This window comes from Homalodisca vitripennis, chromosome X (assembly GCF_021130785.1).
Source record: "Homalodisca vitripennis isolate AUS2020 chromosome X, UT_GWSS_2.1, whole genome shotgun sequence".
NCBI lineage: Eukaryota > Metazoa > Arthropoda > Insecta > Hemiptera > Cicadellidae > Homalodisca > Homalodisca vitripennis.
The window spans coordinates 43,212,784-43,239,063 of NC_060215.1; the positions used below are offsets into that span (position 1 = coordinate 43,212,784).

Consider the following 26,280-nt stretch of genomic DNA (forward strand, 5'->3'; position numbering starts at 1 on the left):
AAATAAGTATTGACAGTATAAAAAATTGAAATACCAACATGAGTAATTTGGAGATTTTCACATAATATAAATTTACATATTTATAAAATGATTAGAGATGTCTTATTTTAATGATATGGTTAATATCATATTAAGGCCTTTTAGTTTTTTTTCAATATTTGTATTGGTTATTCATTAAAAAATCTAACTTTTTATACTTCACTGCTTAAATATTCAAGAAGTATAACTTTACAAGAAAAAATAAAAAGCGTTTGGATGCACATTAAACATACCTTTAAAATGAAACAGTACTCATCATTCTGCAACCACAAATAAGATCGTATAGGTGTTTGAAATTTAACATTATTTTTATGAGGTAAAACTCAAGATCATTCTACTATAGCTAGTTCCTAAATATTAGTCCTTTGCTGTAAATTTTATATGGTGTACCATTAGGATCAGCCCTTGGATCAATTTTGTTAATTACTTATATTATCAGAGGTCCCAAGTTTGAATCTCCATATGTTCAAATATAAACCTATGATACATGTCCATTGTTTCAAAGCTGTAGACCAAAAATCATTCTTGTGAAATCTTTTTCAAAATTGTTTTACTGTTTCAAAATAGCGGACCAGAACAAAGTTGGGGTTTATAAAAAACCGGTATTTTCTGCACATTTAACAATAAAATGGTAAAACCAGGAAATTCAATTAAGTTTGTAATGACTTTCCCTTATAATGACATGTCACATGAATGTTGAATATAATGTAGAAAATTAAAAAGTATTCCATATTATTACTATGGATTTCTAGTTGTATTTTCAAAAATAAATTTTTGTACAAGGTACATAGTTTGAAAAATCCTATAAAAAATCATGTTGATAAAACATTTTTCAATAAATGTTTAACTGTTTCAAAATGGTTTACCACAGCGTAACAAATTTGTGGGTTTGTTCAAATGGTATCAGAGTGGCAGTGCATTGAATGTGCTATATAAAGTTATCAGATAGGTTAGAATGAATACTCACAAAGAACTTTTGTATCAGACGGTATCAGGGTGGCAGTGTGGGGTCGTACGGATTTTGTAACAGCTCTGTCCAAAGCCCAGCAGCTTCTCCCAACAGTGATGGTGTCTCTGGAGATCTACCTTTCTCGGCCCTATCCTCTACCTCAGCTCAATCTCGTAGCGCTACCTGGTTTCACAGATGACAACCCTGTCAACGCTTGGGGCCTCCAGCTCTTTAAGTAACTACACTTCTTATCACTATTATTATAACCTTACTGAACTTCGTTACTGTACTATACAGTATGTTAGGGGATCATTATGATGTGATTTCTTACAGTCTTTAATTTTTAAATTTCTTAAAAGGAAGATAAATAAATAGATAACGATACCTTTTTCTGTGTTTCAGAGAAAGTGACTTGATGAATGGAAACACATTCTGGCTGTCTCACAGACTAGCCAAGGCAGCAGCCATGCAGTGGTTGAACCACCTGACCACCCCCACCAGTAACTCTTGTGTCACCCCTGGTCTAGCCAACTACCTAGCTACTATTGTGGCTAAGCAGGTATAATATTTGTTCTTGGATGTAAGAATACAAGAATATATGTTTTAGTTACATAGTTATGATAAATCCACTCACCAGTAATGCTTTTGTCGTCACCCAGTGTCCAGTCACACAGTTCAAAACACAAATTAAAACGTTTGTTTTAAAACCTATTTTATTTTTACATGAGGAAGGTTCCCTTAAATATTTTTTTAACTTTTCCATTAATGAGAAGTAATTTATTTTAGCTGATGACAAACTTATCTAAACTTTCCTCAAATATATATATCTCTATATTGATAACATAACTCCACATTGTTTTTCTTGTTGTTTTCAGTGTTAAAACATTATTAATCAGGTTCACACATTATGGAAATAAACAAATGGTAGTAAGGCAGTGTGAGGTTCGGGCTGTGTGACAGATGAATGAATCCTCCAAGCTGAAATTCTGAAGTAATATTTGAGAGTTACCGTCAGTATAGAGCTAAGCATAATTGTTATTGAGCAATGCTGCTCTCTGACTGAGCATTCCTCATTTTATGTTTGTCTAGGTTCACATCATTCTATCTTCATAACATTTTCACCATCTCTCATGTCTGATGATGAATTCAAGCTTCCTAAGATTGTAAATCCAGATAATAGAAAAAATATTTCAATTGTTAGGTTCATAAATTTCTTTGCACGAGAGAGAGAAAGAGATCAGCTGTTACGATATCAGCTGCCATGTGCTGCTGTTGACAATGAAGGAAAAAAACTAGTGTGATCAGTGATGACTGTGGTAGTAGTAGAACATAACAATAATTACTTTCCAGAAATGCTTCATAAACAATATCTGTTAAGGAAAGTAGTTTATCACATTTTTATATTTAGATTAGCAGTGTCTATTCTATGGATTTTTAATTTTATTTTATTTTTGCTTTCAATTACTGAGTATGTTGTATTATTAAGATGTCTTTACAAACATAAGGCCTTGTTAAGATATATGAAGGTTATTCCAAAAGTAAGGTCCAGTTAAGAAACAAAAAATAAAAAATTTCCAATCCAAAATCAAAATTTTTCAAAAATAAATTTTTTTTACATTTTGTACATTTTCCTCTATTTATGTGAAAAACCCATGTCTCATCCCCTGTGACAATATGGTCTAAAAGATTGTCATCTTTCTTATGATATCGCTCCAAAAAAGCAAGAGCAGAAGCCATTCTTTTCATTCATTGGGACTCAGTAAGCAGCCCGGGAACCCAATTTTCAAAAATTCAAATTTTCAGACAAAATTCTTTACAAAGTTGTTTTACTCACATTCGGGAAATTTATTTATAAATCTGAAATAGTGAATCGTTGATCTTCACAAATTCTTTCATCAACCACATTGACCAAATCGTCTGAAATTACTGATGGTCGGCCAGAGCGTGGTTCATCATGCATATTTTCTCGCCCTTCATTAAAAAATAGCACCAACTTGTGAACTTTACTGTCACTCATTATGTTATACTGTCACACTTAAATGTTTCTTGCAGACAAAAACCGTATCTCTGCCCTTACTTCACAACGCTAATGGCGGCACTCAACGCATCAGGCATGCTCGGAGTCAATTTACTTTCATTGGATCAGGTTACTTACCCTTGAAAAACTTCATAAATAATGAATATTATAACCGATTACTGCGGTATTATCGACCAACTTTATGTCTTTAAAAACTGTTTTCATCAGCTCTTAGTAATTTAAAAGGTTTTTAGTACAGAACCACATTTTGTATTGCCCATTATTTACACCTAAACAAATTTATTATTGAAACTTGAATTTAATGTATTCTATCACTTGAATTATGTGTAACTAAAACTATACATATCTTGAAGTATCGTGGTATTCTCTTCATATCCAATTTGTTCAAAGTTGAATGTGTATGAAAATAAACTACAGTTGAAGTCCAATTAACCAAGCTAAAGTGGAATAGGACTACCTTGGATACGGAAAAAAACTTAGATTTTGCGGAGATTGCAATGAAATATGCTGATTTACAGAAAAAAATATAAATATTCATGAATGAAAATTGTCTATTCAAACAGTAAATTAAGTGACATACATGATTTACGTTGGATAATTGGACTTCTTTTGTAGTATTTGTATTTTGTTGTGTTAGTATAATGTTATATAGGTAAGCATTAATCAATAATATATTTTTATACAGCTAGAACAACAAAACATCTACCATTGGCATTTGACTGGACTTCATAGTCTTTATTTGGAGTATGGAAAACCCAAAAGTAGTTACATGAATCCTAACCAGAAAGAAGCTCTGTGTTCTTCTAAAGGTAAGTGTCTTCATTTTTATTTATAGCTAAGGATAAGAAATATTAATTTTTTAAATACATGTTTTATATTATCTTAACTCTGGGTTGCAAATCCTTCCTTCAAAATGTGATGAACTAAGGCCGTATGGCTCACTTATCCCTTTTTACATTTCAGGAACATTTACAGCATTCTAACTCTATTTAAAAGGAGGTGAATTGATTAGGTTTGTGCTCACTTAAACTCCTTGTCTGGATATGCTTTTCTAAAACAATCATGCTTTACCCTTGTCAAGGTACCTCAGACTTATATATAAATATTTGATATTGTACTGTAAATCCATAAACATATCGAATTCCTGAAGACATATTTGAAATATAATAGTGAAAGTCATATTTATAACACTATATATAGAGAAAATATATGTCCATAGACCTTTATAGACTAAATAAAACAATTAACAGTCAAGCAGTAATCTCTTGGAAGGTCTACAACTCTTATTTATTTGTTAAATTCCTGTTATTGATTTATTTTAAATTTTAAATAATATTTACTGATGAGCAACAGGATACCTGGTGGGAGGGATTTGGTGATTGCGTTCATTGATGGTCTGTTTTTTGCTGCATGAGTTTATCCTGGGGTTCTTCAGGGCTAGGTGATGTCAACTGAAATTAGCTATTTGTAGCTTGGAATATGCAGGTTTCTGGGTTGAGAGGAGATCAGCTTGGACTCAGAGAACAAGAGGTGTGAAGTGTCAGGAGATTTATTGTTTGTGGAGATGGAAGGTTGAATTTCACATTGAAGAGCGTATAAGTAATTTAGTAGTGGGAGGTTCAGACTTGTAACCAAAACTGTCTATCTTGTCAACACGATAAAAGAGAGGAACCTGAAAGTGAAAGTATGAGTTGGACAAGATTTTAAAATCTTTGATAGTAAGGATATTGATCTACTACTTCTTGATAAGCTCAATGCTGTGTCCGAATGATTTGGTGTTGATGTAATTGGTTGAGCTTTAGCAAAGCCTATCACTCGTGGGGCTGGAAAATTTTTATTTCGGTCTGTCTATCATGAGGCTTCATTTATATATGAAGAACACTAAGTTAGATGATGGTGCATGTCACTCTATGGGATTTGGCTGAACATTAGCAAATATTTTAGAATTGGTATTATAATGACAACGAGAAAATAGCAAAATAAATACATTTATAAACAACCTCAATACACCTATAAGAGATTCAAACATTTATTATACTAACACATGTAGCGTAACTATCTCAGCACATACATCATTTTAAAGTAACTTGGTGTGCAGACTTATATTATTTAAACACTGATATGACACCCAATTAATGAAAAAAAGTGAATCTATTATGTGGCAAGATATCTCAAGAAATATTTCATATGTAGACATTAAATTTTGTATGAAACTTCATTTCTACAAGAATTAGTTTTATGATGCACCATTTTTGTGTCAACTTCTTTTTTGTTCTGTTCGCAGGACATCTCCAGAATGAAATGAGCTATAGATTTGAAATTTTTTTATGAAACCTCATCGAAGCCTGTTAAGACACGTGGAGTGGCATACTTCTATCTTGTGTATATATGCAGCGGGAGGAGTGTTTATTTTAGTACACTAACACGTCAGTTTTTTCTTTGTTTTGACATAGAATAAATAGTGCTCCGTTCCAACAGTATGGTAGATTATCCTCATGTGAAACAGATCTGTCTATACAACCCCTTACGATCTTGTGATGGAATATTAAAAGGAGGACTGTCGGGAGGGCATCAAAGGATCGTTTTGAATGTCCTCACAATGGTTAATAGTGAGGACATAATACCACCTACCTGAGTAGATAATTGAAGGCCTTGAGAGTGCCATACTGGATGGGAGTGTGTGAAAGGTGAGTTGGGGAAAGGGCCTCAGTGAAGTCAAATGTAGATGATGAAGACATCAAAGGTGGTGAAGACCAAAATCATGGACTGGATTTTGAATGAGTAAGAATTTTTGGGAGTGGCCATTGTAAATTTGTGGGGAAGATTCAGGATCCCCAGGATATGGAAGGGATTGTTTTCCTGGCTATATAGTTCTTGATGAGAACTTTATCAAATGGGATGAGGTTTTTTATGCATGAGGATTGGCGGGCCTGGTTGTGTTTTCAGTGAATGGCAGGCTTTGGACCATGTAGCAGAGAGGGGGAGAGTTAATACAAGTACCAGAGTTGCCTTGTCATAGGTAAACTTTTGGGATTTGAAGTAGGGAACAGACAGGGACGTGAATGAGTGTCAGATCAAGGAAGAGAGCACTGGAACAAGATTATAAGCAAGAGAAATGAGTGGAATGACTATGACTGGAGTGAGTGTAGAAAGAGAATTTTGAGTTCTTTAATTCTGTAAACTTTTTTATGATACAATTTTTTATTAAAAAATTAAAAAAATTTAATTGACAATCAATAATATATAAAACTACAAGTATTTGTATGTGTATAAATAATACTTTATAATGAAACTCCTTATGGACACAAAATATATGACCAACAAATATGAAATAAAATACAGTTATTTTTTTAGGCAGAGTTAAGGAAAATAAAATACAGGAATGTATTGGTTCAAAGTGTATTATTGTTTATATGAGACAAAATTCAAGATATTCAAGTACACACTTGACAAAGGGATAAAGTTTATTGCTTATAATTTATTATAATTATTCTCTGTACTTTGTTCTGTTTTGATATTGAACTGTAGCAGTTCCAGATAATTCATCAGAAGAAATGTACTACCTTCAGAACCATAAAGACATTTTCTGGAATTTGATTTAATAAAGGAATCTGGAGCCTTTCTATTTAAAGAAACAGTTTATGAACATTCTAAACAATTTTGTCATTTTAATAAAATAATATTTTTATTATACATAAGTTTTGTTTATGAAGAGTATATTATGTAATGGAATAAAAAGGTTGCGTTTTTGTCTTGGCTATTTCTCTTGCTAGTGTGAGTTACATCGTCATTAATGTTTCAGTGCAGATTTTCCTGTCTATGCTGGACCAGGTTTTAACATCTCATACCTTCAAGACTGGGATACAAAATTTCTTGTCCAAAAAGTAAGTGGCCTGTCAGTAGTCGATAGTTTCATCATTCAATGAACAAACATGTAACCCTTGCTTGGTATACTTTTTATACAGGACGAATGGGTTATAAACTTATGAGGTTTTTTATGCATGAGGATTGGCGGGCCTGGTTGTGTTTTCAGTGAATGGCAGGCTTTGACCCATGTACTTTCTTGGTTTTCACCTATTGGATTGCTTTCAACTTACCAATATGTATTCCCATAACTCTGAACTTACTTGCTCTAATGCGTGTCTGAATGATGTTTTCTTAAATATCTCATTTGAAAACTATTTCTCTTGTGTGAACAGTTCTCATATTCGGACTACAGCTTACTAGTGTTCAAGTTCTATGTTATCAGTAATTCTACACCAAACATCTATAAGGAGTCAACCGGTGAAGAAGCGAGTTTACTCCCTGGGGGAGACCTCTCAACTAGGAAAGGAACTCTTAAGGATTAACTGGCAGCATATGTTAGATTTTAGTTTTTTGTATTTTAATGATGCTGACACTTTTTAACAGCTTATTTAGGATATTTATGTCTAATATTTTGACATTTTTTTTTCTTAATGAATTTAATACACGCCTAAAAATAAAATGTAAAACAGGGGTATCTAGTTTAATGATGGCTTGATAAATTTTGTGGCTTGACTACTGAAATGTGTTCCAAGCTTTCCGACCTAGATAGTTTTAAGTAGAATCAAATGGCAGTACCCAATGTTATACGTATATTAAGTCTGTTATAAGCCAAATGAAAAAAAAAACACAGTAAAGACAGTAAGGATTTCTATGGCCTATGGCTTTACCTCCTTCTCTCTTCTCTTTATCAACACTACTCAGCAAGTTTTCCAACTATATACACTGTCGCTCATCAGTTTCATTTATTGCTTAGTAGTTCATTTATTTCACAACAATATCAATAATAATAATTGTATAAATAAAATGTTTGATCACTTAGTGTGAAAATTATGACAGCTAGTTTTACATATTGGGGTGCATCGCATAAAAGTGACTGCAAAAACTGAAAAGTATTGAGGTATGTGTTGTGAAAATGACCACATTGCACAAAAAGCAATCCTCACTTGGCAAATACCGGATTTGTACTTGATGACAAGCAGTGTGCACTTTTACAAAATGATGGGGATGGATGTGCATAAGGGAAGAGAGCCTTTAACTGGTAGCATCGAAGTAGATTCTAATTTTGTAAATTGTGTTGACATTTTTACACCACACGCCCCATCCAGAGTTGGGGGGAAGGGAGTAAGCAACTTGATCAAGTTAGATGGACAGTTCCTTTAGGATTACCTAATTTCTTGTCTTGCTCTCAAACAATACAGTTACAGATAAAACTGAACAAATTAGCAATATACTAGGGATAGTGTATAGATATACTAGGGATAGACGTACTGATTTGCCAAAACATTTCCAAATTCCCAAACTCTTATGACTTATATACTGTTGAAAAGTGCGTCTTTCCAGCATTATGTGAACGTTTGGCGTCTTTAGAGCAGATTAAAAGTCTAACACCTTAGAACATGTAGCCAGCAGCTCTCTCCAGTTCTTTGCAAAGATTTAATAGGATCATAATAAAAATACCAGAAAAATTATTTTTGATTTTGCACCATATTAGTGTTGCCTAGCTTTACATGTTTTTCATTTAATCAATTACAAGTTATTGTTTGATTTATATTATTTCTTTGCTAGAAGGAACTAATAACACTCACATACTTTTCAATACTGTCTACAATAATTAAAAAATCTATGAGATTGGTTTTTACATGTCTGCAAAACGTAAGTTTAGACGTGAGAAACATATACTTTTGTACCTCACCATAACATGCTATTATACTTTTTTACACTATCCTCACTTCTTCCGCTGAGCTTCTTCCTTTAGTTAAAAGGTGACTCTGGAGACGTTTGGGGGTTTATAGACTTATTTATTTATTTTTTAATTTAGGTATGAAAATTTTTAATCAGGAGTTTTCAAAGAAATGCCAGTCTTCTTATTAGTATTGGTTCTATCTGTATGGGCAGGATTTTAGGGCTGAAGCAATGTGAACCTATACATTATGCACAACTTGGTTGGACATTTCATCCAACTTAGTTTGATGTTTAAGTGTTTTGGGTGTGGATGGATAGATTGTGGAGGTAGTTAGACAAATCACACTAAGTTAGTTGGACCTCCAGTTTGCTGTAATGCTCAAAACATTTTCCCAATGGAAACCTGACTAAAGTCTAGAAAATATATTTACCATAACGAATCCCAACTTTACTTATTCCAAAACCCATAGGTACCAAATTTGGACTTTGTACAGCTGACCAGTTGAAAAGTGAATGAGCTCCTTAAGCTACATGTTGTCCAGAAAAGGTTTTATGCCTTCAACAATTCAGCTACAGTATCTCAATTTTCCTTTATATTCACAATGTTTCTGCTATGTATTTTAAAATAATTTAAATTACATTTTTATGCAATTTTTCATATTACCAAGTAAAATGAACTTTTGCTATGATGCAGGGTTGGTTCTGGATTCACAAAGTGTGGTTTAAAGTGGCTCATTTGTTAAAAAAATATTGTATATATAGTGATAGATATATGTTATAGATAAATATATTGATCCATGTTAAACTACTGTGAAAATTTCTACGTGCAGGGAGTTCAAGATGTACGAGGACAAAGAACTTTGGTCTGCCCTGAGTGATCAGGCCCACCAAGATGAGACTCTTGCTAAGACTGTGACAGTAAGCGAGATAGCACAATCCTGGCTGGACAGGGAAAGACTTCCTCTCCTCACAGTAACTAGGAATTATGACAAGGACACAATAATTGTCTTGCAGGTGAGCTTCCTTTAATATCTTGGATAAATTATTGATCTTATCAAGATATTTAGATATAAAAGATTAAGAGACCCTCCATAACAAAAGATATGTTTACAAAAAACAGCACAAGCAGAATATTATTTTTAAAACTCTTTAAAGCTGAGTTTAAAGTTGTATCTATAATATATTAGAAGCCAATCTTGTATGGATATTGACGAATCTCTTCAAGGTGAGTTATCCCTCTGCTTTGGAAGTAAACATCAAGCTGATATATTTTACATATAATCTTTATGCACTATGTTGTACAGTATATTCATATTACGGTGGATCTTTTAACGTGAGTCACCGCTCTGCTTTTGAAGTAAACATTAAACTGATATCTTTCACATCTCATGTTATATGCATTCTGCTATACAGTAACCAGGGAGAGTTCAGTGTCAAGCTAATGGATAAGAATATGACATCCCTATCTCAGATTAAATTTGCTCTAAGTTGTGTAATGGTGAATGAACCCAAAATATTGGCCGTTCCAAACAGCATTAAATGGCAAAAAATTAATGTTTCCCCACCCAGAACGCTTCAAATGTTCACTCAGTACAGATTAGATATTGAACAGAAAACTCACTTTCATCTTTTTAAAACTACATTTCACTGTTAAAGATATATTATTTCAAGTGAATATAATAGAGCAGCGTATTTTGAGCTTTTTGAGTTGCATTTGGGCTATGGTTTGCTTTTGTGGAGACATTTATCTTTAGAAACTGTTAGTTTATTGATTCAAAAGAAAGTAATTCTAATTGTATTAGCTTGGCTTTGTCACCCAAGGATTCACTCAATATTACTGTGGTAAATTTGTAAAAATTTAGTTCCTAGATATACATAGAAACGAATTGAAATGAATGTGTTATTAGATGAAATATATATAGTCATAATATACATGGGAAATTAAAATTGAGAGATGCACAAACTAACAAATACCAACTAAACAAAAATGTGTTATAAACGTTTTTAAAGTTAATGACCAATGTGCTTAATGACTTGTAATGCTAAATGTGTTTCTAGTTTGAGGAAAACCCATTTTATTAATGAATTACTGACTCTGATATTACTGTAGGGTTTTAATACGGCTACTATAGTTGTAGCATAGTTCTGTATTGAAATTCATAGACAAAACTTATTTCACTATTGATTATGAATGGTTGATAAAGATTCTTTGAACGGAATCTTGCAGTAATTGTAGGTGAGAAAAATACCTGATATGTTACTACTGAATGGTAAATTAAAACACTGATTGAGGTCAGATTTGATATTTTAGCTGGACAAAACTTTTAACTTTTCATTTCAAGAATATGTATAATTATTTAGTAAGAAAATACATCTATTTGTGATATTTTTAATAAGTGTAAATATAATATCCTACTGTTTCACTATTCAGACATTATATATAAAAAAGTTAATTGTATCCAAATTTTAGGAACCATTTATCAACCACCTGGAGTCACGATGGACACCAGCCAAAGTGGTGAAGAAGCCCTCCCCTCCGGAACAGTTCTGGTGGCTGCCTTTGGTGGTTTTGAAGGAGCCTGACTCGGAAGAGTCTCTAGGGAATATTTCCACAACTCCCACTACGTGGCTTAGGCCTGATCTACATGAGCTTACGCTAGAACAGTTCAGTGATGATCTTAAATACATTGTCGTCAATCCTGGCAGCATTGGTAAGCACTTCAAAAATACATGTCTAAATTTTTTAAAACAACCAGTTTAAAAATGTATTAAAAAGAAACTGGAAAAGTTTTCTTTACGTGTCTTTCTTCAAGCTTCTTTTATAAGTGGAACTGTGCATGTACCAAGGGACACAATTTAGGCAGGTGAAAACTACTTTAAAGTAAACATGAAAAGTAACCTTCTCTAATCTTCAAAAGACCAAATGAGTCCCTGACTATTTATCACTGTTTTATGCTAGACTATCTTCACACACTATCGCTGTCTATCTAACCATTTTACATTTTTGTCATCTATCCATATCTTATCAACATGATGATCTGCTGCAGCAAGTATCCTACAAAAATTAAACTGAACAAGGAGATGATGCTAGATGATAGACACACTATCGGCACATGAAAAACTACACTAGTATTGTTTAGTAGAAAGAGGAAACTAAATTTGTGAATCGTTCAGTATGATGGAGAAGTCATTGGAGTGGGAATCAGAATTAAAATACATATGATCAGTTTTGACGAGGAACTTATGTGGAACAGACATGTTGAGGAAGTAACTAAGGAAGCTCCCTCATTCTTCTTTGCCATTGTTAATGTTAAAAAAAATAAAACACTGTTTCAAGGACTAGAATATATCCTTTTCACTAGGTGTCAGACAACCTTAAGGCTTAAAGTTAAGCATACACAAAAATATAGTAAATATATAGCGATGAACTCACTAAAGTCATGGATAACAACTGAAAAAGTTGTCAAAAAACTCAAGCATATACCTGAAGGTCCGAGGTGATTGGAATGCATGCCAATCGTGTTACTGCATGGAATAAGTGCACTGAATAAAACTTCCGTAAATAACATGTAGTGGTGAAAGACTGAGGAAAAATCAATATGGGAATTTACTTCAGCAGTGCGGCAGGTCATCTGAAACAAAAAGAGGGAACAGGATGGCAACTGCTCAGAAATGGAGGATAAAAGGAAGACTCCCAACTTATTCTTAATCAATCAAGTGGAGGGAGTTAGCTAGTCTCTACTGTAGACAAATAAAGGTTATTGTTTTTAGTACTGTTTCATAGAGAACTGTATTGTTCTCCATGACACTATAGAATTAAGGAACATTTTAAAAGATAAATCCAATTTAGTTATTTTTGGATCCATTCTACTTAATATTGTGTAATAATTCTCCTATATGACCTGTTGTGACATTCTACTAAAATCAATGGAGATAATTTAGTTACAATATACTTTTATTTCCATTAGGGCCATTCCTGGTTAACTATGATGAGGAGAACTGGCACCTACTATCAAACAAAGTGTCAACACTGCCAGATAGTGTGAGGACTCAACTGCTTCATGATGCTCTGACGCTAGCTCTTTCTGGCCAGCTTCCCACAACCACTGCCCTCAACATGACTGTATTCCTGCGCAGGGAGCAATCAGCCGTTGTCTGGAAGACTTTCTACCCATTGGCTGATCGGCTGCGTAAGCAGTTCCAGGGTACAGCTGCAGCCAAACCACTAGATGTGAGTGTTTCGTTCAATAGAATAAAAGAATATCTATAGACATATAATGTAGGTAAATCTGTACAAACCAAGACACATTTTAACGTAAATGTATCTCTTCCTCAGAAAAACGAACAAACATTAGGGTAAACAAATTATAGTCCGGTCAATTTAGCCCAAAAATAGGGGTAACTTTGCATTAATTCCCAGAAAGCTGAAAATTTGCATAGATGTTAAGGACACCATTGTTATGAAACTGTGAAAAGTCCCCATCGATCCCATGTCTGCAAAATTTTCTCATTAATGGTTATTGTTATGAAAAAAAGCATAAGGAGCTTTTTTGTGGATAATTGCGTGATCTACAACTTTTGTCTGACATATTTTTTCATAAAACTAACCGTTTCACTAAAAAATTCAAAAAACCTATTTTTGTGAAATTTGACCTTGAATAAAAAATGTTTGCAGTCATGGGATCGATGGAGACTTTTCACAATTTCATAGCAATGGTGTCCCTAACATCTATGCAAATTTTCAGCTTTCTGGGAATTTTTACAAGTCAATGTCAAAATTGACCAGACACATTGATGTGGTACACACAATTCAGAAGTGATTCAGACACTTTTACTATGTAAATTTGATATACGTCACCACTTGGAACAAACAAACAAACATATGATGAGGTAAACTCATCTAAACCCCAAATCAAAATGACATAATCCTTATGTTCAATTCAGAGCGCAGTTTAAATGCAGTTGCATAATACAGAAATATAGCAACTTATAGTATTGGTTATTGACTAGTGGTTTCTAATAGAACTAAAGTCACTTATCTTAAATGTGGCTGCTGTGGGTGACCGCAGAGTGATCTAATCCTTGCAAGCAGCCTGGCCGCCCGGTGATTGGTGGTAGTTTGGAAGTGACCTTTAAGTTGTGTTCCCAGGTTAAGTATCAGAAAAGGCTTCTTAGCCCTAACTTCACCTGGTGAAATAAGACAATCTACTTTGTTATATTGCTCTCTCAGGTCTTATATAATTTATGATTTTATTAAAAGAGAGGGAAGGTTTGAGACTAAGAGAAGGTAACAAAAAGGTTCCTTACAAAAGGATCATGATATACATAGTATTATATGATTTTGTAGGTAAAATCCTGTAGAGATTTGAATGCTGATTAAAAACGTATGCTTTAGTGCAGTGACTGAACTACAAGTGTAGTTTATACATTAATAAACATTCTACTTACACATTAAACATTGAATAATTGTAAATGTTTTACATTTAGAAACTATGAAATAACTCTTCAAGTTCTAAATATAGTATTAATAAATTTTCAAATAAAGTTACATTCTATATTGTAGTCAAACAGTAATAGAACTGATTAAAATTGCTGCAGGAGTATATCCAAGCCCTGGTGACTCCCGTATTGGAGGCTCTAGGAGAGGAAACGGACAAGAGTCCGATCTGGCGCACAGACTTCCGTACCAAGACCCGTCACTTGTTGTGTGCAGCTGGCCATCCTGCATGTGTGGAGCATGCACAAACACACTATGCGCGCTGGTTATCCAGCCCTACACCTGATAGCGGCATGCCGTATGTATACAATTAGCCATATATAAAATTTATTTTGAAAGAGCTGCTCATCATATTTTGTGGTGCATGGAATGCGTTATTTTTTTTCTTTTGTTAATACTTTGATTATAGAGAAGTCTTAATTTTAAAGTCCTCATCAAATATAATGTGGTTTTAAGTTAATTAATTAATTTTAACAGTTCAACAGAATTAATTAATTAAATTTAATTCAAACAAATAATTAATTTAGTACTTAGTTCTGACATGATGCACTCTTATAATGCATTAGATTGTTTTTTATTTTTTTGTATTCGTTATCCCTATTAATCTCTGTTATAAATTCAGTTATGAACTTGTAGATTATAACTTAAGTTTTATTGTACCTACCTTTGTTAGTTTAACCTTTCGTACTATTTTTGTCCTGTTATGTATTATGTTATTTATTGTAATGTTATATTTTGGTTGGATTGTTATTCCATTTTTAATTTTTATTATAAATTGTTTTACATTTATTGTTCAGTTTATTTACTATCAGACGTAAGTCTGTCTAAATTATTATGGTGTAAAAAGGTAATGTATATGGTTTTTTTTAAAGTATGTTCTCTATTTTGACACTACAAAAAATATGGCATAATGCATAATTCAATGTGTTATTTATATATTATGAATTTTGGAAAAATCTATTGCACGTATGCTTAATGATGAAAAAAGATGTTTGATTGATAGAGACAGGATTGAAAATTTAATTAAGTTTATCCAATTAATTGTCTAACTACTGAAAACATAAAATTTGTTGTAGCCTGGCAGGTAGCCTGCTATGTTCTGTGTTTTCCCATGGGACGGCAGAGGAGTGGGAATTTGGAATGCAGCGTCTGCTCCACTTCCCATCCAATCGGTCATCGGTTGAACGCACCTTCCTGCTCAAGACTCTGGCGGGTTGCTCACGGGAGCCAGAACAGTACCAGCGGTCAGTCTTCATATTCTCCTTCTTGTAGCATGATTACTGAAAGTTCTTCTACTAAAAAATAGTAATCTGCAAGAAGTGTTTAATTGTTGATTGGATCCTTCGGTTTTTGAAAGAAGGACCAGACCGAGAGTCAATTAAAAACATTGGTTTTAATGAGCTGTTGTACAATGTGCTTTTGCTGAGTTGGAGTTGCATCGTGGTCAGTTACAAATTGACTTCCTCGGAATATTAGGCCTGATGATCTGTGTGGTTCCCTCCAAAACCTTCACGTACACAACAATTGTTTTAAGAATGAATATAAAATCTTTTTGTAACAATAGTTCATTACGTTTCAAATGATAAAAAGAAGAGACTAGACTCATCGCTCTGCTGCTATAAAATTCAGTAGACACGAAGGCTTAATATTGAATGGTAAGCAAATTAGATAGTAAATATGGTAGTTTGTATTGAAATGCAAAGCATTTGTTGGTGTTTATTTGCTTCCAGAGGGTTAGGTGATGATCGTTAGGTCATTTGAGCTTCCAAAGCTATATCAATGGAAGGTAAACAGATCGATTGTTTGTTGATTGGTGATCAAATCTTCTTCTTCCTGATCCACATGCTCTTAAAAATCCCAAATAGTAGGGTTTGAATGTTTGGCCATCAGAGATTCTTCATTAAAATTAATAGATAAAGTAGTACAAAGATCCTTCTTCAATTTCATTGATCTCACCTATCGTAATCATAAATGTAATAAGTATTTCATGTCAGTTTTTTTTATGAACTTTTAGCTGTACGTAAATCACTTACCTGTTATTCACCGAATTGATTTTTCTCTTGCTATTATTGTTTAAAAAATAAGAATAGATTAAACTAATAAATCGATTTAATTCATTGAAGATAGAGAGAAAATCTGTATACATTGAGCAGGTATAAAAACTATAACTTAAGAAGGATAGTTCCTCATAGTCACAGAATCAATCAGATAAATTGGTCATTTTGGTTAGGATAAGGAATTATACATTTTTGTTGAATCTTTAAATAATGCATAGTATTAAGCTCTGCCCTGTCGATTAAAAAATGAATAAAAACCATACAATTGTTGCAGTATTCTGAACATCACTCTGCTTGGAGACATCACTAATGAGACATTCTCAGAGGCTGACAAGTTTGCTGCCTTGACTGCTATGTCTGGTGATGTGACGGGCTGCACTGCTCTCTTCAACTTCCTCTCAGAGAATTGGAAACCTTTAAAAAAGAGGTTAGTTACTAGTTTTCTGATGGTGATCAATTTTATTATTTTTTAATTTATTTATTAGTTATTTTAGTTTACATTATGATAAGCTTAAGCATAGGTAGACATATAACTCGTCGGTTTATGTTATATAAATTATACTAATCTACCTTAAACTCAATTATAGTTCAAATGAATACATATAATTTACAATATAAAATCATGAATCCATGTAATGAGAAAACCAAAATAATTTACATTTTGTTAAAAAATTCAGAAACACTGAAATATCCTTAGACAATGAGATGCTGTTTTAGAGCACTTCTGAATTTGGTGATGGGTTCTCACAACTTTAAATGAACAGGAATTTTATTATATTATCTTAGCGAAGAGTACAATGCTTCCCGCCTCTACAGTGTTAGATATGGTGGATTGGATAGTTTAAGTTCACATGTCTTAGCCTCTTATTGATGAGTGACTTGCTCACCGTGAATAGTACTACTAATATTTGACCTGTGAAATGATAAAAGTTTTGTAATTGGATGCAGTGTTAAAATTAAATATTTTATGAAGATTTGTTTGTAACATATATTGTACTGTAACTGAAACATAATTCTAATTATTATTTTTGGAGTTTTAAAAATTGAGTGTGAGTGTACAGAGTTACTCCAAAACATCACCCCATATATCAGATGGGAGTACACATATGCATAGTAGACAGTCTTTAGTGTATTAAAGTTAACAACTGGACTTAAAACGGCAAAACAAGCGGAGCTTAGTTTACCTGCCAAAAAAGTAATATGAGTCTTCCAGTCATATGGCTGTCTACTACAACACCCAAAAACATTGTAGAAGACACCACTTCTATATCTTTGCATTTAAAATTTTCCTCAGAGTTGGATTGTGTACAAAAATTAATAATTTGACTTTTTTCCTTGTTTAATTTGAGCCCATTTGAATCAAACCAAAAGTTTGCTTCATCTGTAGGTAGAGGCAATAAATTTTTGAGCCTGTCTTATTTTGGATTTTTGTCTATTAGTTTGGTGTCATCAGCGAAGAGAATGGATGACACTTTCAACAAGGCATGTGGGAGGTTGTACATGTATAATAGAAATAAAACTGGTCCCCAATAGTGATCCATGTGGAACTCCTTAAGTTACTAGTTCCCATGACGATCGGACTGAGATGTCACCATCAGGGCAAATGACTCGCTGCTTCCTGAATGTCAATTATCATTAACCGTCTTTAATTTTACCCCAATTCCATAATAATGTAACTTAGATAAGAGTAAATTATGGCTAACACAGACGAATGCCTTTAAGAGATCACTAGCAAGGATATGACGTGATATACTCTGTCTAGTGGCTGTAACACAGATTCAATTAATGTATAAACTGCATGGATTGTTGAAAATTTTGCTTTAAAAGCAAACTGGTATTTATCTAAAATCACATGTTTTTCTTATAAAATATTGTAGTCTTGTTAAAAATATTTTTTTCAATGATTTTTGACCAAACTGGCAAGATTGCTAACAAACGATAATTGGACATATTTTCTTTATAAAAAAGTATGGTTTAGGTATATTTTAAAATATCAGGGAATAATCTGGATTTAAATGAATCATGAATAAATGTTGCCAGCGGTTTAGAAATCAAATCTGCAGAAGCCTTCACCACAGATGTAGGAACACCATCCTACCCGACTGACTTGATGTTCTTTAAAGCCTTTGAAGTTTTGCTTACTTTGTCTGAAGTAGTTGGAAACAAAAACAGGGAAGCTTGGTTAACATTAATGAAGAAATCATTGAACTCACTTGCAAATTCTTTAAATTCTGTATTGAGTCCCATATCAGGGATATTTGTTCATGGATCCTCTGTCTCCCCAACTTTCCCGTTTCTTTATAAACCACCTCCCACATGGCCCTTGATTTATTACTCGCACACGAGATAAAGACATCATTTACCAATATTTTTGCTGCCTTTATGACTTTCTTTAAAACTTTACAGTATCTTTTATAATTATCAGCCATTAAAGGACAATTCAAGCTACGCTGGGCCTCATACAGAATTTGCTTGTGTCCACAAGAGTTCCTGATGCCAGATATCAGTCAAGATGTAAGAGCAGATTGGGATCTTGCTCTAAAAGGAAAATGTGGGAATGATTAGAAAAAAGTTGGTAAAATTGTATTTAAAATGCAAGAATTATAGTAGTTCCTATAATTTTAGTACAATCAATAGAGCTCAAATCTAATTTTGTTTCGTTAATATAAAAACAGCAATACTTTGTTTACTAAATTTTCTTTTTAACACTGCTGGCTCAACAAGTTTTAGATTATTTATGACATGAAAAATTAAATTCAATCACAAGTAATCTGTGATCCGATAGGCTAGGTTCAAATGAGAACACAAATTTAGGAGAAATACTAATGAAAATATTATTAATACATGATGAAAGTTTAGCAATTCTTGTTGGTTCTTTAAAGCAGGCTTGTAGTCCAGCAGAAGTGTTCACAAGTGTGTCAATATTAAAGTAACCAGTGAGGACTACATGCTTTAATTTTGTGGTGACACGGTATATGAGGTTTTAAAATTGTCCTAAAAATTCTTTAATTTTGTTGCCTGGATTTCTATAACAGATAATACAAAAAAAGTGATGTGGTGTTTTTGCACTTCAGTGGCAGAACATTAAAAAAAACAAATAGAGCTGTGAGGGAAATGGTTCACCCATTTTAAGAGATTATTAAAAAAAAAAAAACAAAAACAGCAGTCACACTCTATTATGTTTCGTTGTACCGACGATATATCCGGGAAAGGTATGAAGTTGTGCTTAACTTTTTTCATTAGTCCATATTGTAGCATATGACATCGATGAGTGGTAAGCGAAAAAAAAAAAAAAAAAAACAGTAAAATCTAAAAGCTTATTATGAATACTCAGTACATTATATAATATAACTGACAATAATATTTTTTTGCTCCATCCGAGAAATGCTTCTGAGGCCGAGTGCAGCTCTTTATCCCTCCCTGCGAGCTACATACGCCTCCAGTTCCTGACTCAGAGACATATTGTTTCTTTTCATTTCTAAATAAATATTTTCTATTTCTTCAGCTGTCAATTAAAAAATGTTACTGATTAGTGTATTATCAATGCATTCAGGAACACTAAAGCTTTCTTCTGTTTCTGTCACTGATTGAGCTGGCTGCCTCAACACAGTGATCGTACACAGCTTTATGTACTTGGCTAGAGATACACATACTTTCATTTTACCAAATTTGTCATTTGCTAAAGTCAAACCAGCTCTCATGTAGTGTTTCCTAGTTAACATAGCATTTATGTAAAAGATTGAAATATCAGTTTGATTGATTATATCAACTATGTCTTTACTAAATAATTCAATATTATGATTAAGCAGTGCACGGTCATAACGCTGAGGCAATGTACTCAGAAATATAGCATTTTCAAACTATGTGACAAAATCTTACTAATACTACATACAGCATCTTTTCCCACATCATTTCTACCAGCCAGCACAATGACTACATCCTCTTCACTGTATTCTGCAGCTAGGTCACCAATGTCTTCTACCATACTCCACAGGGGCTCCAGGCCTCATGAAAACCGTGACGCTTAAATCTGTTCTCAATGACCTCTCAAACATCCCGCTTAGGTGTCTACCGTGACTATCAGCCACAATAAAAACCTTCTTCCTTTTAACAGTCTGCTACTCACAAGTGATTTTGGTAGGAATCTTGAAGGCATGTGTGGATACTTGGGACAGTCACTTTAACATTTTGCTGTTTAGACTGGTGTGGTTTGGTGTTGAAGGGCCTAACAGATATAGGAGTAGAAGTTGATCATTGGGTAGTTGATGTAACACCATATACCTATTTTGAGTCTCTAAAGAAACAGAGCAAGTGAGAAAGTTTTATTATCACAACTACTTCAGATTGTGGATGTGAAGGTGTGATCGGCAATGATGCCACATGATGAGGACATGTCATTTGACAACAAGATCAATGTTCTCGGATGAGTCATTTTTAAATTTACTTATCTCTATTTATTCAAAGCTTTTAAAAATAACACAACCATTCATCACTAGTGTCCAGTAAACAAAAATAGTTAAGTGATTCCTAAAAGTTGAATTTTGGTACAAAATATTAGGAGCAATAAATTGTCTCTTACCTGTGTAGATCAAGCCTACCAACTCAATATTCAATATTTTTCGGTTTTAAAACTCTGTCTTTCATATAGAGTAGGAGGAACATGTATGATGCTGCATGTTTTACAGTCTCGTCATTGTTGTTTCTTTGCTGTGTCTGTAGTTTGTTTATGTAAATTGGTTTTAAAACCTTTATAAATAGATTTTTTAAACAATGAGGATTACGTATTAACCATGCTGGAGTGTTTAGTTTATCAATGCAGTTTTATTTATACAAAATAAAAACAATATTTAAACATAGCTTTTTATTTTGTCGATGCAAAATTTGTCATATAAATAAATTGGAGCTATCTGAATTTATACATTGGGAAAAATCAAAACCCCACAAACAATGTTCACTATACATTTCAGTAATTCTGTAACGGTAGATAGTATAATAATTTTATATACTGAGAGAAAAATTGAACTAAAATATTATCTATTACACTGCAAAATAAAAACTACCATACACTGGTTTGTGACACAATTTTTAGTTAAGTAAATATATATCTATCTTACAGAAAAATATGTACAGTGTAACACAAGTAAAAGAACTGATGTCTCAGTTCAATTATAAAAAAAGATATTAAATTAATTTTAGTGTACTAGAAATATTCTATAGTTTCTAAATAAGAGCTTTAGTTACTTTAATCTGTGTCTTAAAGTTTATTAATTTAAAGAGCCCAGTTTTGAAAAAATACTTTGTTTTGACCATGAAACAATTTGATCATGTAAGCACATATTGGCATAAGCAATTGTAAAACCTTCAGGATGTACTTATGTTTATTTGTGTCTAGATTGCATGTTCTGGAGTTAATCAGTTATATCCTGTAGGAAAATCATTGTATTATCTCTAAAATGGGTTGGGAATCGGTTACTGCATTAGAAATACGATATTCCTGTACACCAGTTCAAAAACAACATAAACCCATTGTTCACCATTTTTTATTCACAATTATGTGTTTTGACAATAGAATTATTGTCAAGAATGAATGCAATTATGTAACAAGCTTGTGCCGGGTTTAAACAAATTATTAACTTAAAATTTTTCCTTTAGGATGTCAGCTAACCTGTGGGAGTATTTCATTCAAGTCTCTCTGGGACGGTTCCGTACTGAAGAAGGTTTAACCATGGTAAGTTAAGATATAAATGTGAATTACTCAATTTACAACTAGGCTTTAAAAAAAGTAAAATAGAGCAAAGGAGGAAAACCAGGTTTTAGCAAAAATGTTTTGACAGGGTAAGTGAAGGCTAGTCCTGTTCTTCATGATAAGAGAATTAAATTAAATACAATTATAATGTTTCGTGCCTACTGGTTATTTTGATAACAACAAAGACAGATTTAGTAGTTTTTAATTTTGAAGTCTCCTGTGTCGCCAAATTGAAAAAAGGAGGTTGCTTTTTGTTGATGTCTATTTTATGCACTATATTATTTAAACACAAAATACTATATTTACACAGACTATGCAGTTCATATTTTTAGTTAATAGTCTAGTTCAACTTATAAGTAGGGCTTTTGTGATGAAACAGTTATTGAAGGAGGTGATATTTTGGATGGCTGAGTGTTGCGTAACAGGTTTGTACATGTATTTGTTTTTTTACGTTTGTGCGATTCATAGACATTTTTTGTTAGGTCTGTGGACTGAGCAGGGCATTTCTGTTAGATAAAAGGAATTCTTAGTCGAGAAAACATTTTAAGGCCATTTTCAGATGACTCACAGTTATTTAGTAGAAGGTAGTAGAATATGAAACAATTTTAGAAGTATATACGAGGGGGTACCCAAAAAAAACCGGAATTGTATTGCTGGCAGCCGGCAGCGTGTAGTACACATTCCTGCCGCTAGGCGTGTGTCGCGCAACCCATTGCGAGCTCAGTGACCCCAGTTCCGTTGTCCTAGTGCATTCTGTTCGTTCGTAGTGACTGTTTTCGCTAACCCTGTTTTGTTCTTGTTTCGTTTTTTGTCATGGCAAGTTTAAGTGAACAACGTGCAGCTGTGAAATTTTGTTTTTTACTTGGTAAAAATGCTGCAGAAACTATTTTAATGTTGAATACAGCTTACAAAGAAGATGCTATGTGGAAAACTCAGGTCTACGAGTGGTTCGCTCGGTTTAAAAATGGCGACATGTCGATTGAAGACAAACCTCGTTCTGAAATGTCCATCAACCTCTCGAACGGACGAAAATGTTGAGAAAATTCGTGAACTTGTGCTCACCGACCGTCGACAGACAATTGAGGAACTATCAGAGAGTAGTGGGTTAACTTGGAGCTCGGTTCAGCGAAAAGTTCGCCAGAAAAGACCCGATTTGTGGCAGACTGGAGACTGGTTCTTCCACCACGACAACGCACCGGCACACACAGCCATCTCAGTTAGGCAGTTTTTAGCCAAAAACGGCATGGTTCCGCTACACCACGCACCTTACTCGCCTGACCTCGCTCCATGCGACTTTTTTTATTTCCACACATGAAAAGAGGCTTGAAAGGTCAACAATTTGACAGCGTTGAAGAGGTTAAGAAAAAAACGAAGCTCGAGCTTGCAGCCATTTCTAAAGATGACTACAAAAAATGTTTTGATCAATGGAAATACCGTTGGGACAAGTGTATTAGTTGTAATGGAGATTATTTTGAAGGAGATAAGGTTGTATTGTAAAAAATTTGATAATATATAATTTTTATAAAATAATTCCGGTTTTTTTTGGGTACCCCCTCGTATAGTTTTCCACTTTGAGCGATAAACCACAATAAAAATACAATAGTAAGTCAACAAAGTTAATCTTTATGGGATTTGATGTTTTGTTTGACTTATAAAAGATGTTCACTAAAAATAAACTGCTTTCTCAAGTGCACAATCACATGGGGTGTGTGATTGTTATTTTAAGTTGTTTTGAAGTTGTTAATAAGAATATTGTATTGATAATCTTTATGCAAATATATGTTTTTACAGTAAAATATATGAAGCTGTCAAAATAGTTTTTAGGTATTCACGATCATGTGGCTGTGATACAGCAGGTGTGTCCATTGAAGGCTAAAACCACTATGGTATTGGTGTAGGTGACGGAGCTAGTTGCAGAGAAAAAGGGCCAGTTTGGTCTGGCGGAGAAGACAGCAGAGGAGTCTGTTGAGACTGTGCAGGCTCAGGTGGCCTGGGCGGAGGCTAACAGTGGGCCTGTAGAGGCTTGGCTGCGTGATGCTCTGGACAAGCCTTGGCCACCACACCGCTTCAAGTTCCAAGACATCCTGGTACTTGCTCGCACCCGCAAATTCGGCTAGACCATTGATCATTGTAAAGAGCCGTGAATCGGACTGATTAGCAGGTATTAAGGTGAACAGGATACACACATGAAATCAGTCTATAACACAGACCATTGCGATGCAAGAAAAATATCCCTCTATTAGTCATAAAACTAAACCTCACAATATTTTATTATTTTGTCACTGTATTGCTTGCCTTGGACCAAAAACTTTATATTTGATTGGTTCACTTTCACAATAATAACAAAAATAATTTTGAACAATATTTAGAAGTTCTTGTTAAAATATGAATAAAAAAATTTACAACACAGACAACTAATTCAAGTCAGGCATGTTAACTATGAAAGTATGAAATAAATCAAACAAGCTTTTCAGTAAATAATATTGAATTATTTTTCTATTTGAATATTATTTTATTAAATTAGTTCACCTTTTTACCATTGTTAAGTCTGTTTAGATTTAAGCTCTTTCAGTCTACGCCATTGATATATAAAAAATGCCAAAGTGATATTAACCTATTTTTATTTTCGTTTAAACTAAACAAGATACCCTTTTAAATAATTTGGTTGTTTACTTGATGTGTGCTCAAGGTCTTAAAATTTAACTTTACTGTTACTATCTGATTCATTTGAATTAAGTGTTATCTAGTTCCATAGTATAAATAAGAATAACTGTACTTTTGCTCTAATAGTGTCTTAATTTTGAATTTATTTTTACCTTAATGTACACATTTTCCTTGTATAAAGTAAGAGAGTAGGTTTTATAATACATACATAATACTGTATTTTATGATGTAAATAAAGCCATTTGATTCTTGAAACTGTTTTCTTAAGGTCTGACACTTATTACCTTTGACTATAATTATCCTACAGTCCATTAATAAATGGTGAACACCAACAGACGCCTTCCTTGACTTAGCAAAACAAAAATAGTGGCGTTCTCTTTCTATTGTTTTGTGTTAGAGTTAAGAAGGTTGCAAAGAGTTTGATACATGTGTATAGCATTTCATTTGTGCTGAAGAGATTGAGCATTGTTTCAAAAGTGGATATGAGCGACACTCCCCTTCCCCACATTTTGGAGATATAATTTGTATTCAGTTTTTAGACAACCAAGTAGCAAGACAAAGGGACAGGCAAAGGGCAGAAGAACCAGATCATTGAAGTATAATTGAAGTAAGTTGAAGTGTAATTTACTTATTTACTGTGAACATTTGTCAGTCTCGCTCAGTTTCTGTCTAGTGCATTTTACTGTTGAAATGCAGTTAAATACTAAATTACACTTCATTATGAAACATTCTTATTTCATGAAGAGAAGCTGCACCACTGCTTCTCTAAGTTATGTCTTGTGTTTATTTGTTGTCATTGTTTCTGCTTCATCAATTTAATATCATCTTAAAATGCTATACATTATGTACAAGAAATAAATGTTTTTAAGAAAAACTGAGTAGTACAGTAAAAGTTTTGTTAATAGAAAATTATCAAGTGAAGTGTCATGTAGGAAAATTGTAAACTTAAATTTAAAACTGAATAACTATTTTTAGAGCATTCACAAAGTGATGTTACTAATCTTAATTAATCTGTAATACAATATGTTAATATTAGCCACTGTTATTTAAGATTGAACAACCTGCATTAATGACCATAGAATCTTTAGTTAACACATATAAAACACAGCTTTCATGATTTATGAGTACAAATTTTAAGTTGGACTATTAACTATGAGATCTTTTTAATATTTTTGAGAAATATTAAAACTATTATTTAAAGTATGTAACTACAGAGAACAAACTTTTGGTGACAAGACTATATTTTTGGCTAACAAAAATTTAGCTTAATGCCTAAAGCAGTTTGGAAAGGTATCACACATTGATTTACAAGTCAATCAGTTATTGTACTTTTGTAACTGGATTGATAATAATTTTAGATGTTGAAAGGCATTCACTATTTTTATCAGGAAGATGTTGGTTTACTGCAGTACACATTAATATTTTACAAAAAAGTATGAAAAGCCTTGGATTTTAAAACGAGATACCAAATGTTCTAACTAGCCGAGTAGTTTGGTATCTCTTTTGGCTGTTTCCCATTAGTGTGACTGTTTTTAGAAATTTTACGAATTTTCAAAGAAAAACATACATGGACATGCAGAC

General features: G+C 33.2%; 1 protein-coding gene across 1 annotated transcript in view; it reads left to right on the top strand.

Moving 5' to 3' along the window:
• Positions 1-24,954, top strand: part of LOC124368973 (aminopeptidase N-like) — a 47,666-nt gene extending 22,712 nt beyond the window's left edge. Inside the window, exons 7-18 of the mRNA XM_046826554.1 lie at positions 1,025-1,223; positions 1,391-1,547; positions 3,712-3,835; positions 6,829-6,910; positions 9,566-9,749; positions 11,206-11,446; positions 12,704-12,966; positions 14,334-14,530; positions 15,309-15,476; positions 16,564-16,716; positions 21,942-22,017; positions 23,934-24,954. Coding sequence (XP_046682510.1) covers positions 1,025-1,223; positions 1,391-1,547; positions 3,712-3,835; positions 6,829-6,910; positions 9,566-9,749; positions 11,206-11,446; positions 12,704-12,966; positions 14,334-14,530; positions 15,309-15,476; positions 16,564-16,716; positions 21,942-22,017; positions 23,934-24,152 — 2,063 coding nt within the window. The 3' untranslated portion in view covers positions 24,153-24,954. The remainder of the gene's footprint in view (positions 1-1,024; positions 1,224-1,390; positions 1,548-3,711; positions 3,836-6,828; positions 6,911-9,565; positions 9,750-11,205; positions 11,447-12,703; positions 12,967-14,333; positions 14,531-15,308; positions 15,477-16,563; positions 16,717-21,941; positions 22,018-23,933) is intronic.
• Positions 24,955-26,280: the final 1,326 nt, after the last annotated feature.